Source organism: Mirounga angustirostris, unplaced genomic scaffold, assembly GCF_029215605.1.
Source record: "Mirounga angustirostris isolate CCGP_5_RB_7025 unplaced genomic scaffold, mMirAng1.0.hap1 SCAF_4, whole genome shotgun sequence".
Classification (NCBI taxonomy): Eukaryota; Metazoa; Chordata; class Mammalia; order Carnivora; family Phocidae; genus Mirounga; species Mirounga angustirostris.
The window spans coordinates 48,403,561-48,417,756 of record NW_026991712.1 but is presented as its reverse complement, the minus strand read 5'-3'; the positions used below and the strand labels follow the sequence as shown (position 1 = coordinate 48,417,756).

Sequence of the window (14,196 nt, the reverse complement as noted above, 5' to 3'; positions counted from 1 at the left end):
CATTGATACATAAATAACATTTTTTTAAAGATTTTATTTGTTTATTTGATAGAGTGAGACAGATAGTGACAGAGATAGCGAGAGAGAGCACAAGCAGGAGGAGAGGCAAAGGGAGAGGGAGAAGCAGGCTTCCCGCGGAGCAGGGAGCCCAATGCTGGGCTCGATCCCAGGACCCTGGGATCACGACCTGAGCCAAAGGCAGACACTTAATGACTGAGCCACCCAGGCTCCCCAAATACATGACATTTTTTTATGGTATACTAAATGTCAGAAAGTGAGCTAGTCTCTTTCAGACATTCTGATCACCTAACATAAGTAACCTGCTGGCCCTATGAAGCACTCCCCTTTCGGTCATAAATTTTTAACTACTAGCCACACTTATAAGAAGCCACATTATCTATGGCTCGAAAGTGTAATTTCTACTGGCATAATTTCTGTGGTCTAGAAATGGCTTGTGTGCTTTATGTCCACAAAATAGGTGAAATAAGAGCTATGGTAAAACTCATAACCCTACAAAAGATATACAATAACACTATTAATAGTTAACATATATTATGTGCCAGATACTATCCTAAGTGCTTTATATACTTGAATTCGCTTAGACTTCAAAACAGCACAATGGGGGCGCCTGGGTGGCTCAGTTGGTTAAGCGACTGCCTTCGACTCAGGTCATGATCCTGGAGTCCCGGGATCGAGTCCCGCATCGGGCTCCCTGCTCGGCGGGGAGTCTGCGTCTCCCTCTTTCTGACCCTCCCCCCGTTCATGCTCTCTCTCTCTCAAATGAATAAATAAAAAATCTAAAAAAACCCAGCACAATGAAAATTTAAAAACAGCACAACAACATGGGAGTTGAGTATCTGTTTTTCCGAACAGGCAACTGAGGCACAAAGGAGGCTAGTAACTTGGCTGATGACACACAACTGATAAGTGGTAATGTCAGAATTTGAAGCCAGGTAGCCTAGCTCCGGATCCTCTATGTTTATCTACTATATTACCTCTACATTAAATTCACCATTCGCAATTCTTGTATAAAAGTTAGTGCTAATTCAGTGTGCCTGGATGGCTCAGTTGGTTAAGCATCTGCTTTCCCCTCAGATCATGATCCTGGGATCCTGGGATCCAGCCCTGTGTTGGGCTCCCTGCTCAGTGGGAAGCTGCTTCTCCCTCTCCCTCTGTCGTTCCGTTCCCCCTGCTTGTGCTCGCTCTCCCTCTCTCAAATAAATCTTTTTTTCGAAAGTTAGTGCTAATTCATAAGCAAGATCATATTGCATGTGCTATAAAAATCAGAAATAGATAAGAATTATGTCTCTGTAATCCTCAGTAATGCAGAAAGGACAGCATAGTATTAGAAGAATCCTTATCACTGTAAGGGTTTGATCAAACTACTATATACCCAGTGTTCCCATTATCCCTTTCCTATACCCATGATATCACCACATTAGATTAGGTTTTCTTCAAGCTGTGTTAAAAATAAAAGTCCATTTAACTATCTTTATACATTATGTAGAAGTATTAGTTACACATAGCATGCAATTACAACGTTTCTAATGATATGATCAGAAGAGATTTGTCAGATTTATATAAATTGATATATTTATATAAATATATCAGATCGTGTAATTACCCCCCATTTTATTTGTGCAACAGTAGAGCATTTCCAGTTACAAAGTTCTTCCATATATGTTCTTATTTAATCTCAGTTGACAGGAGACTTCAAAAGACTTAATACGGTAAAAGAGAGCATTAACCTGGCCTTGCATGCAAAAATTTGACCTAATTACAAGATTGTGACTTCATATGGAAAAAAAAAAGAAATTGACATATTCAAGGCAATGCACTGCAGCGTACTGTTTGCTTTCATGCCTTTTATTATTTATTTGTCTTTGCTCTTCTGACAACCTATATGTTTAACGAGACAGTGAAAAACAAGCACAGAAGAAGTGTTTCATCCTCCCGAGCTGGCGAGGCTGGGCTCAATTCCAGTTCACTTCACTCTCTTCCCCTCCACCCAGTGCCCCCACAAGGTATTCCTGTCCTCCAATAATGAACCGGCAAGAATGTGTGACCTGACAGCCCAACTCTATCATGTGCAACTGATAATGATTTTGATTAAGTCAACAGTACACTTTACAACAACAACAAAAAATAAGTTATGGTTTTAAAATGAATACGTGTAAGGAAGAGTGAAAGGGGTTAGGACATCTGGCGTCACCTGTGCTCCACACAGGAAGCCAACCCTCCGTAAATGATAGAGAGGACTTGAGTGAAATCGAATACCACCCCATTTACTCTCGTCCATAATCAGATGTTGTGTCAAACTGTCTGCTTAGGGATGGTCAAACACCAGATAGCCCTTTTACAATTTCAAGATTACAGTTCTTTTCACTAAGAATACACACACTCACACACAAAGAGCCTCTAGAATAGAAGGAGGTACTAAGGTAAACATGCAGGCAGTTATAATAAAGGGGAAATTAAAGTATAATAAGGATCAAAGATCATATCCAATTGGGGAGGAAATAGAAGGGCTTCTTGTAAAAAAAAAAAAAATGGCATTTGATGGGACCCTCCAATGCAAGTAAGATTCCAACATGGAAGGTTCTGGAATGAAGTACACACACTGTAGGCAAAGGGAAGAAGTAGTTACAAGAACAGGTGTTGGAGTGTTCAGAGAACCTATTGTATAATCAAAGTCCTCTCTTGGCATGGCCCATGAAGCCTTTCCTGTTCTCTTCCCAGCTACCTGTCCAGCCTACTTCTTCACCTGCTTTCCCAGTGCTGGAGCAATGACCATTCCTCCAAAATGTCCTGCTTTATAACTTCATGCATCTTCCTCCTCTAGAATGGACTCTGCTGCTAGGCATGTCTGCAATGCTGCCTATTCCACCCCACTTCTCTCCTGAAAATCCTAACATCTTCTACAGCAGTGTATGTCGATTATTGCTCAATAAAACTGGGCGGGGGGGGGGGGGAGTGAAAAAAAAAAAACGCTAACATCTTAGAACTAGAAAGCACATTAAAGGGCATGTGGGACAATTAACTCTGTTGTTGCTCCTCCTGCTCTAATTTTTATTCCAAGGTTTCTGATTGCCATGAAATCTTCCTCTTGCATTTCTTCTGTCCCTGGAAGGTCTAAAATTCCTGACAGTTACATTCAGTAGCCAGGGGCAGCTGCCTTTGCTTCCAAATGAGGCCACTCCCTGCTTCTGGGTCACCCATACTTTCCATGAGGTCAATCAAAAGGATCAGAAGGAACCAACTCTCACTCTCCTGATAGGAAACACCTGTTCTAACAAAAGAGTTCCAGTAAAATCTGTTCCAAGTCTGGATTTGTTAATTCGTCGGAAGTAAGCTGATCAAAAGATACTGTAGAGCAATCTATTTCAGCTATTGTGTGTGTACAAATAACCTTGGAATCCTGTTAAAATGCAAGCCCTGGTTTAGTAGGGCTGGACTATGGCCTGAGACTCTGCATCTCTTTTTTTCATGACCTGAGCTGAAAACAAGAGTAGGACGTTTAACCGACTGAGCCACCCAGGTGCCCTGAGATTCTGCATTTCTAACAAGCTTCTAGGTGACATCAAAGCTACTGACCCAAGAAACACACCTTGAGTAGCAACATTGTAGAGAATATTGGAGAATTTTGAAAGTAGTAGAATCACAGACCATTCTGTTGGATTCAGTAAACAGCTGTGATCTTCCTACGTGTCAGGCACTAACAATAAACAAGAGCAACATGATTTCCCGCAAAGATTTTACAGTGTAGTAAGGAGAAAAATAATTTCCAGATTTTAAAATAAAGTAAGTGCAGGATGTTTCAGGTATATAGAGAAGAGTTTCTCAGCTCAAGGACACTATGACAAACTCCCATGATGGGCAGAGAGGATCCCACGAAGGACAGGCTGAGAAGGAATGGTCGCAGGAGGTAGGAGAACCAAGAGACAGAAGAAACATGAGGACCAAAGGAATAGTGAGAAATTTCAAGAAAAACTGAGTGGTTAGAGGAAATTGGCCTGACGTGGAGCTGTTTGCTCAGGTGCCTGGTGGTGCTCAGCACAAAGACAGGACATGAGTATATGTGACCTGCCTGAAAGATCATGAGGTCCAACCCTATCGTCTTTCAAGTGAGGAAACAGGCCTGAGAGGAAGGTAACTTGTCCTGAGCCACCTAATCCTGAGCTACACAGTTAAATTGATTGATATCCAACTTAGAACTTTCAAGAAGAAAACCAAAACTATCAAAGTACAAACAAATGGTAAGTAGCATAAAGTTTCATTAGGTTAAAAGAAAAATCATACATCAAGAACCAGAGAGAGATGTTAACATTTATGACATGAACCCTTTGTTCCAAACACCCTGCCAGGCACTTCCACTTACATTATCTTGTCCTATCCCTGGACAGACCCCAGCAAGTAGGTACTATTCCCATTTTTTATGGAAGAGACATTTGAGACTCCAGTGACCTATGTGACGGAGACCCATGAGTAACGAATTGCAGAGAGCTTAGGAAGTAAAGTTCAGTGGGGTTTCAAGAGTCATGGACCATTAACACTGTGTGATCCTTCTCTGGCAAGCAAAATTACTCCATTATAAAAAGAGGCTAAGGGTTGGGCGCCTGGGTGGCTCAATTGGTTAAGCATCTGCCTTCGGCTCAGGTCATGATCCCAGGCTCCTGGGATCGAGCCCCACGTAGGGCTCCCTGCTCAGCGGGAAAGTCTGCTTCTCCTCCCTCTGCTCCCTCTGCTCATGCTCTCTCTGTCAAAAGAAAGAAATAAAATATTAAAAAAAAAAAAAAAAGAGGCTAAGGGAACATTAATAACACGTTTGTATTATAATTAGACATAAATCTGGAAAGGAAAGAAAAGCAAATCACTCTGGAAATGAATTTGTCTACATAGGGTTTTGTTTATAGCATTTAGTACATGGTTAGATTTCACTGATTTTATGTCTTGCAAATTCAGTTTGAGGCTGACAGACGTGCTTTTATCATCACTCTTAACTCCTTTGGCACTGAACTGAGCAAAGACGACCGGGAGACCCTCTACCCGACCTGTGGCAAGCTCTACCCTGAAGGGTTGCGCCTTTTGGCTCAAGCAGAAGACTTTGATCAGATGAGGAGAGTAGCAGACCATTATGGAGTACGTAACTACACCAGGCACCCCAAATGTTTCACATCTCATCACCTGTACTTGAGAAGTTCACACATCAAATTTTTGATGTGTTTTCTCTAAATCCGTTACGTTTGTAAGGTAGAAAGCAGTGCCATTCTAGAACTGTCTCTCCCAAAGGAGTACTTCAAGTTTCTAATCCACGTGGGTTGGTTTTTTGGTTTTTGGTTTTTTGTGTTTTTTTGAGGTTCCTGCCAAGCAAGTACTTGTTTAAATCTTCAAGGAGCAGTCATTCGAGCACGTCTTTTGAAGTGCTTGATAAAGCAAGCTTCCCAAGGGACTGGTGCAGTGTTCTGGATATGTGAGCTCATGTCAAAGTTATATAAAATATCCTGACCCAGCAGTCCTTTACCCATTGGGTAAACAGACTTAGGTACAGAATGTCCACTTGAAATACAAGGGAGAATATGGACATACTGGTTTCTGCCATTCCCTTTAATCAGTGGCCAGGAGTAGGGAATGGAAGAAGGGCTGCTGTGTTCTTCCCTTACTCCACATCCAAATGCTCTCTTAAGAGCCTGCAGTTTCTCAGCTCATCCCGATTCCATTCCTTCTGATTTATGTTAACATAATGCTCTCCAGGTAACTTTTCCAGAACTGGAATGACACGCTTATCTTTTCTTATGTGTTTCTGAAGCTTCCAGGAAAGAGAAGTCAGCAAACTGCATAAACCTTTGTAGGAGCTCATGTCATCACAAGAGGCTTTTTAGCATAATACTAAATTTTGAGCTTCTCCCCGGTTTCCACCCCTTCCGCACTTGAAATTCCATGTGAATCTTATCAGCTGTCATTTCAAAGAACCCATGAACCCATGCTGGTTAAACCACAAGCATTCATTTATCCTCTGTAATGTGCCCCACTAGCCCTAAGAACCTAATGCAGAAATTAGCTCATACAAGGTATATTGAGAGTAGAATTGCTCTTGCGTCTTACCCTGTAAGGCCTGAATAAGCCAGTGGGCTAGAAATCCATCCATACTCTTATCTGGATTTTTTGATATTTTTTCAGGAGGCCAAAGATCCTACAAAAAACATTCAGTCCTTTTGGATAGATTTTTTAGAACAGATACATCATTTCTATATTGCTGGGAAAATATCTTCATACATATTTATAAGAAATGAGAATCTGTTTAAAAATAGCCTCTGTTTTTTAGGTGTACAAGCCTTTGTTTGAGGCTGTGGGTGATGGCAGTGGAGGAAAGACATTGGAGGATGTGTTTTATGAGCGTGAGGTATGGTATAAATGGGAATGCCTTAGTTTATGTATGCTTTTACTCTCTGTTTTAGATGTTTTCTTACTTTGGGTTTTCTTTTGGGGGGGCTTCTTTTTACAGTTGATAAGTTCAGTTGATTAAGCACATTCACAATTTGACAGCCAAATGGGTATTAGTATCTCTGCCTTGGAGGCCCAGTGGTTCACAAATGATGGCTTCCTGTTGAATTGTCCCATCCAGAAACACAATGTGTCCTATCCAGTACACATAGTGAAGCTATGGAAAGAATGCAGCTATTCCATAATTAACTAGAGAAGCAGAGCTAGGACATTCTCATGATCATATATTGACTATCCTCATGGTGTATACTCTTTTAGGTGCATCCCACTCTCTAATCCATCCCTTCCTCAAGAAGGATTTGTCTACAGTTATAATTTAGGAGGACGATTATAACACTTAGGAATTATTTGTATGGAAGTCTCTCTGGAGAGTTTGGACTATTCTCTTTCCCTGAAAAACAGAAGAGTACTTAATCCATTTATAGTCAGTTCCCGGGCTACTGAACTGTTCAACAAAACGGCTTTTTTTCAGAGGGATGGGGATACCAAATAAGGTCTCTCAAATCTAGAGAACTTTTCTAGTGTATTTTATTCATTTCTCTAAAACCACTGGCCCTTCCCTTTCAACTGATTGACAGAAAACCCTGAAATTTATCCAAATTTTAGGGTAGGACTGGCTTCAGAAAGCAGTTCGGGCCCTTTCCTATAAGTCCTATTCCAGACATTTCCCAACAGCTCTCTAGTGCCTGTCACAGAAAGAAGTAAAAACAACACAAGTTATCCCATATATTAGGGATGTTTTTAAAATTCCACACTATTGCACAACTGCTTCAAAGAAGGCTGTTAAGAAAGCTGCCCTTGGCAGGAAAAATAAGTGTCTGTTCCTGAAAGCAAGGACCTCCACTTCCTGAATACTTAGCTTGACGTTTTCAGAACTGAATGAGGGACTTAGTACCTCTCATCCTTTTTTCAAAGTGGAAAAGAATAAAAGAATTGTTCCATTTCAGACTTTACCTCAGTTAAACAATTTTTTTTTAAATTTTCTTTTACTGATCTACCTTCTGCAGGAAAAAAAAACCCAACTCAACTATATGTCAAGTTGCTGCAGAACATCCTAAGAAAGCTCATAATGTCACTCATTCCAAATTCCAGGGGCCTGTGACATTGCCCTGGAGGAGAGTTAGGCAGCCTGTAAACCTTTTTAACATTTTCAAAGTTGTGGCCAAGGAAAAATAGTTTACCTAAGTGAGACAAGCCCTCTAGCTAGAAGCCAGCTATATATATTACTACAAAGTTCCGCACATACATACACACACAAACACCAAGATTTTCCCAGGAATCTTTGTACTAGCAGTGCTGCAGAGATTAGGAGTTTGTCTAGTGATTCTATAAACCTACTTTATTTTTTTATAAAGTTACTTTTTAAACTACTATTGTCTATCTTTATCTGGAGAGTGACACTAAAGTTCCCTTTAGCATTTGATGACTTGCTACCGTTTTCCTCTATTTGACCCAATTTGGACATTGCCTGTTTAAATACAAATAAGCACTGTACAAACACAAGCCAGTCTGGAGTTTAATATTATTTCATAAATGTAGTACACTCACGCTCCCGGTAAGTGACGGTCTGTATTGTTTTCTCCTTCCTCAGGTACAAATGAACGTGCTGGCATTCAACAGGCAATTCCACTATGGTGTGTTTTACGCATACACAAAGCTGAAGGAACAAGAAATGAGAAATATTGTGTGGATAGCAGAATGCATTTCACAAAGACATCGAACCAAAATTAACAGTTACATTCCAATTTTATAACCCAATGTGGGGCCTCCAATGCAGAACATCTTAAATATTAAGAAGAGCTTCCAAGGAAAATAAAAAGAATTGTGTTGTGTTATCGGGGTTACACAAAAATAATTCACATTGCAGCTTCATGAGTTGCAGACCCACTAGAAACATAGTAAACCAACAGAAACAAAGTGATTCTTTTTTTTTTCCAGCAGCCTTAAATTTTGTTTCAACATTTATGTCTCACTCTTTACCAGACCTTAGACATTAATTCTAATTATCAACCCTTTGGTACTTTTCCTCTTCTTGTTTGGTTGTATTAACAATCAGATCTAATTAAAGTGTTTTACTCTTGCTTTCACTTCTCTGCAGGCCTCCTTACTGTCTGCTTTACTTTTCCCTCACCTAGGTCCACAGAAATCCTGGGTTGTGTGAGGCCAGCATTGACCACATGTGATGAAAATATTGTTTTGTTTTTAAGATTTTATTTTATTTTATTTTGAGAGAGAGAGAGCGTGTGCATGTGCACACGGGTAGGGGGTGGGGCAGAGGGAGGGAATCTTCAAGCAGACTCCCCACTGAGCATGGAGCCCAAAGTGGGGCTCAGTCCTACAACACATGAGATCATGACCTGAGCCAAAACCAAGAGGTAGATACTCAACCAACTGAGCCACCCAGGTACCTCCAAATGGTAAGATATTTAAAGTATACAATGTGATGATTTGATACACATACACACTGTGAAAGGATGCCCCCATCAAGTTAGTTATACATCCATCACTTCACATAGTTGGCTCTCCCCACCCCCACCCCCCCCACCCCTGCCTAGAATATTTGAGTTCTACTCTCTTGGCAAATTTCAGTTATACAGTAGTGTTATCAACTATAGTCACCATGTTACACATTAGATCCTCAAACCTTATTTATCTTATAACTGAAAGTTTGTCCTCTTTTACTAACCCCTCCATATTTCCCCATCCCCAGCCTCTGGCAACGACTTTTCTACTCGCTGTTTCTAGGAGTTAAATTTTTTCCTTTTTTTAGATTCCACATTTAAGTGAAAATTGAAAGGTGTAGCTAAGATTTTAATAATCTATGATTAGATTAAATAATATTTTACTTAAGATTTATGGAGGCATGGAAGAGTAGATGATGGTGATTCTCAGCTCTCAGTGTCCAGATGATGTGGTTGTACATAAGGATTCACCTTGGTGTGATGACAGTGATTTATATTGAACAAAACTTTCAAACCCTCAAAGGCTTTTCAGTAGAAAGATCAGAGGAAAGTTATGCAATATCCACACATGCAAATACATAAACATAAATCAGAGAGAATAAATACTTCACAGTTTAATTGTCCCTTGTGCTAGGTATAATTCTGTGAAATATCAGGATTATCTGAGCCATAGAATTTAACATGAGTAGTTAACAGTGGCTTTAATCATTTGGGTTCACATAACCCTTTAAGAATCTGACGAACATGGGGCCCCTGAGTGGCTCAGTCGTTAAGCGTCTGCCTTCGGCTCAGGTCATGATCCCAGGGTCCTGGGATCCAGCCCCACATCGGGCTCCCTGCTCAGAGGGGAGCCTGCTTCTCCCTCTCCCACTCCCCCTGCTTGTGTTCCTGCTCTCGCTGTCTCTCTGTCAAATAAGTAAAATCTTAAAAAAAAAAAAAAAATCTGATGAACACTATGGCCACTTTCCCTCAGGTTAATAGACATCTGCACATTCACCCAAAATTTTGCATAGTTTTTGAAAAGACTGGATCCTCTAAAATCCATTCGTGTGCAACCTAGAGGTCCAGGGACTCCACGTTAAAAACCTCCATTGCATAGGCCAAGGAATAAAAGAAAACAAAGTCATGGATGAGAAAGTATTTAAGAAATATAAGTACTCATATACCCCTCCATCTCTTGGAAGGGCGTCCTGTTCGGCTGAGCCAGCATTTTCAGGGTGGAGGCACATGCTTTGGTAGAAAGGGCCCCTCAGGAACCTGGGTGGCTCAGTTGAAAAAAAAAAAAAAGGCTCCTCACCTGACCAGCAAGGTCAGTCATGTCAATCATGGAAATGATGGAGGGAAAGAGGTCACAAGCAGTTTGCTGTCATACTAAATTGAAATTATGATCCAAAACATCCAACTTTACTTTTTGAAACTATTAATGTTCATAATCCATCCAATGCGCTAACCAATGTTACTATTTTTTGCAAGAAGAGTAGGCGAAAACTTTCTGGATTGGTTAAAAATAAATGCTGATCTATAAATATAGTCAACTGATCTTTGACAAAGAAGCAAAAGCAATACAATAGACCAAAGATAGTGCCTTAGCAAATGGTACTGGAACAACTGGGCATCCATATGCAAAAAAAAAAAAGACACTAGACACAGACCTTATACCTTTTACAAAAAAAACTCAAATGGATTATGATTTAAATATATGACCTATATAATGACCTAAATATAAAACATGAAACTATAAAGCTCCTAGAAGATAAAATAGGAGAAAACCTATATGATCTTGGGTATGGTGATGCCTTTTTTGATACAACACCAAAGACACAACCCAGGAAAGAAAGAATTGATAGCTAGACTTCGTAAAAATTAAAATTTTCTGCTGTGCAAAAGACAATATCAAGAGAATTACAAGACAAGCTATAGACTAGGAGAAAATATTGGCAAAAGACACATCTGATAAAATAATGCTATCAAAAATATATAAAAAAATAAGAAAGCAAACAACCTGATTAATAAATGAGCCAAAGACCTTAACAGACACCTCAACAATGAAGACATAACAGGAGGCAAAGAAACATGAAAAAACGTTTCATGTCATATGTCGTCAGGGAAATACAAATTAAAACAATAAGGTACTATTACACTCTTATTAGAATGGCCAAAGTCCAGAACATGGGCAACTCCCAAAGCGGGCAAGGATATGGAGCAACAGGAACTCTTAGTCATTGCTGGTAGGAAGGAGTTGAAACTTATGTCCACACAAAAACCTGCACATAAATCTTTATAGCAGCTTTATTCATAATTGCCAAAACTTGGAAGCAACCAAATGCCCTTTAGTAGGTAAATGGATAAACAGTGGTACATGCAAACAGTGGAGTATTATTCAGCACTAAAAGGAAAAAAGCTATCCAGCCATGAAAAGACAGAGAAACCTTAAATGCGTATTGCTAAGTGAAATAAGACAATCTGAAAAGGCTACATAATACCTGTTTTCAACTATATGACATTTGAAAAAAAACTGTGGAGACAATAAAAAAGTAGTGGTTACCAGAGGTAACCATAAAAAATTGACATATATGTATGATCCACTAATTTTTTACAGTAAATTTCTCTACTTTAATGGTTATATCCTAATCTGACCACTTTAGTACATCAGGGTGAATATTCTTTTGTTTCCTTATTCAATATAGCCATCTAAGGAACATATTTTTATTTCCTCCCTGGTGTATCTATCCTAAAAAGACCAAGAAATAAGATAGATGATTTAAGCTGGATACTGAAATACTAACATCGGTACCAAGAAACAGAACTTCAGAAACATAATGGATACTAGTTTTCCAAATAAGGGAACTATAGTCAGAATAAGAGTAGACGAATCAAAACTAGATTTCAAGTGTCCTGACTCTTCCCATTGTGTGTGTGTGTTTGTGTGTGTTCTGCTTTCTTTGTGGTAGTTTCATTTTTTATTTTCTCCTTAAGTTATAGCTTCCAGTTTAAGACTAAGGTCCTTGTTTGGTCCAAATACATTTTGTGAAAAAGAACAGAAATCCGGTGTGCCTGGCTGGCTCAGCTGGAAGAGCATGGGACTCTTGATCTCAGGGTTGTGAGTCTGAGCCGTACATTGGGTGTAGAGATTACTAAAAAATATAAATAAACTTTAAAAAATGATAGAAATCCTATCAAACCATCTTGAAATCCAAAAAGGAAACATATTGCCTCATGTCATTGGGAATTTGAATTGCTCATGGAACCAGACCCAGGGTGTCAAAGATTTCATTAAGAACTGTCCTTTTGATCAAGAAAGGATGCTGTACTTTGTCAAGTACATAAAAGCCATCTATGAAAAATCCACAGAAAAGATCATTCTCAATGGGGAAAAACAGAGCTTTCCCCCAAAGGTCAGGAACACAGCAGGGATGTCCACTATCACCACTGCTATTCAACATAGTTCTAGAAGTCCTAGCCACAGCAATCAGACAACAAAAAGAAATAAAAGGCATCCGAATCGGCAAAGAAGAACTTAAACTCTCACTTTGCAGATGATATGATACTTTATGTGGAAAACCTAAAAGACCACCCCAAAACTGCTAGAACTCATACAAGAATTCAGTCAAGTGGCGGGATATAAAATCAATGCACAGAAATCAGTGGTATTCCTATACACCACCAACAAGACAGAAAAAAGAGAAATTAAGGAGTCGATCCCATTTACAATTGCACCCAAAACCATAAGATACCTAGGAATAAATCTAACCAAAGAGGCAAAGGATCTGTGCTCAGAAAACGATAAAGTACTCATGAAAGAAATTGAGGAAGACACAAAGAAATGGAAAAACGTTCCATGCTTATGGATTGGAAGAACAAATATTGTGAAGATGTCAATGCTACCTAGAGCAATCTACACATTCATTGCAATCCCTATCAAAATGCCATCCATTTTTTTCAAAGAAATGGAGCAAATAATCCTAAAATTTGTATGGAACCAGAAAAGACCCCAAATAGCCAGGGGAATGTTGAAAAAGAAAAGCAAAGCTGGCGGCATCACAATTCCGGACTTCAAGCTCTATTACAAAGCTGTCATCATCAAGACACTATGGTACTGGCACAAAAACAGAAACATAGATCAATGGACCAGAATAGAGAGCCCAGATATGGACCCTCAACTCTACGGTCAACCAATCTTCGACAAAGCAGGAAAGAATGTCCAATGGAAAAAAGACAGTCTCTTCAACAAATGGTGTTGGGAAAATTGGACAGCCACATGCAGAAGAATGAAACTGGACCATTTCCTTACACCACACACAAAAATAGACTCAAAATGGTTGAAGGACCTCAATGTGAGGCAGGAGTCCATCAAAATCCTAAAGGAGAACACAGGTAGCAACCTCTTCGACCTCAGCCTCAGCAACTTCTTCCTAGATACATCGCCAAAGGCCAGGGAAGCAAGGGCAAAAATGAACTATTGGGACTTCATCAAGATAAAAAGCTTTTGCACAGCAAAAGAAACAGTCAATAAAACCAAAAGACAGCCGACAGAATGGGAGAAGATATTTGCAAATGACATACCAGATGAAGGGCTAGTATCTAAAATTTATAAAGAACTTACCAAACTCAACACCCAAAGAACAAATGATCCAATCAAGAAATGGGCAGAAGACATGAACAGACATTTTTCCAAAGAAGACATCCAAATGGCCAACAGTCACATGAAAAAGTGCTCAACATCGCTCGGCATCAGGGAAATCCAAATCAAAACCTCAATGAGCTACCACCTCACACCAGTCAGAATGGCTAAAACTAACAAGTCAGGAAATGACAGATGTTGGCGGGGATGTGGAGAAAGGGGAACCCTCCTACACTGTTGGTGGGAATGCAAGCTGGTGCAGCCACTCTGGAAAACAGTATGGAGGTGCCTCAAAAAGTTGAAAATAGAGCTACCCTATGACCCAGCAATTGCACTACTGGGCATTTACCCCAAAGATACAAATGTAGGGATCTGAAGGGGTAGGTGCACCCTGATGTTTATAGCAGCAATGTCCACAATAGCCAAACTATGGAAAGAGCCAAGATGTCCATCGACAGATGAATGGATAAAGAAGATGTGGTGTATATATATACAATGGAATATTATGCAGCCATCAGAAGGAATGAAATCTTGCCATTTGCAACGACGTGGATGGAACTGGAGGGTATTATGCTGAGTGAAATAAGTCAATCAGAGAAAGACCTATATCAT

The 14,196-nt window shown here is 39.7% G+C and overlaps 1 protein-coding gene across 3 annotated transcripts in view; it reads left to right on the top strand.

Annotated features, from left to right (window-relative positions):
* Nucleotides 1-8,527, top strand: part of ATP6V0D2 (ATPase H+ transporting V0 subunit d2) — a 43,481-nt gene extending 34,954 nt beyond the window's left edge. Inside the window, exons 5-7 of one of the 3 annotated variants that reach the window (XM_064588143.1) lie at nt 4,963-5,139; nt 6,323-6,400; nt 8,093-8,527. In XM_064588143.1, the coding sequence (XP_064444213.1) occupies nt 4,963-5,139; nt 6,323-6,400; nt 8,093-8,254 (417 nt within the window). In that variant the 3' untranslated portion in view covers nt 8,255-8,527. The remainder of the gene's footprint in view (nt 1-4,962; nt 5,140-6,322; nt 6,401-8,092) is intronic. The other 2 variants (XM_064588144.1, XM_045896291.2) reach the window with 2 other exon arrangements.
* Nucleotides 8,528-14,196: the final 5,669 nt, after the last annotated feature.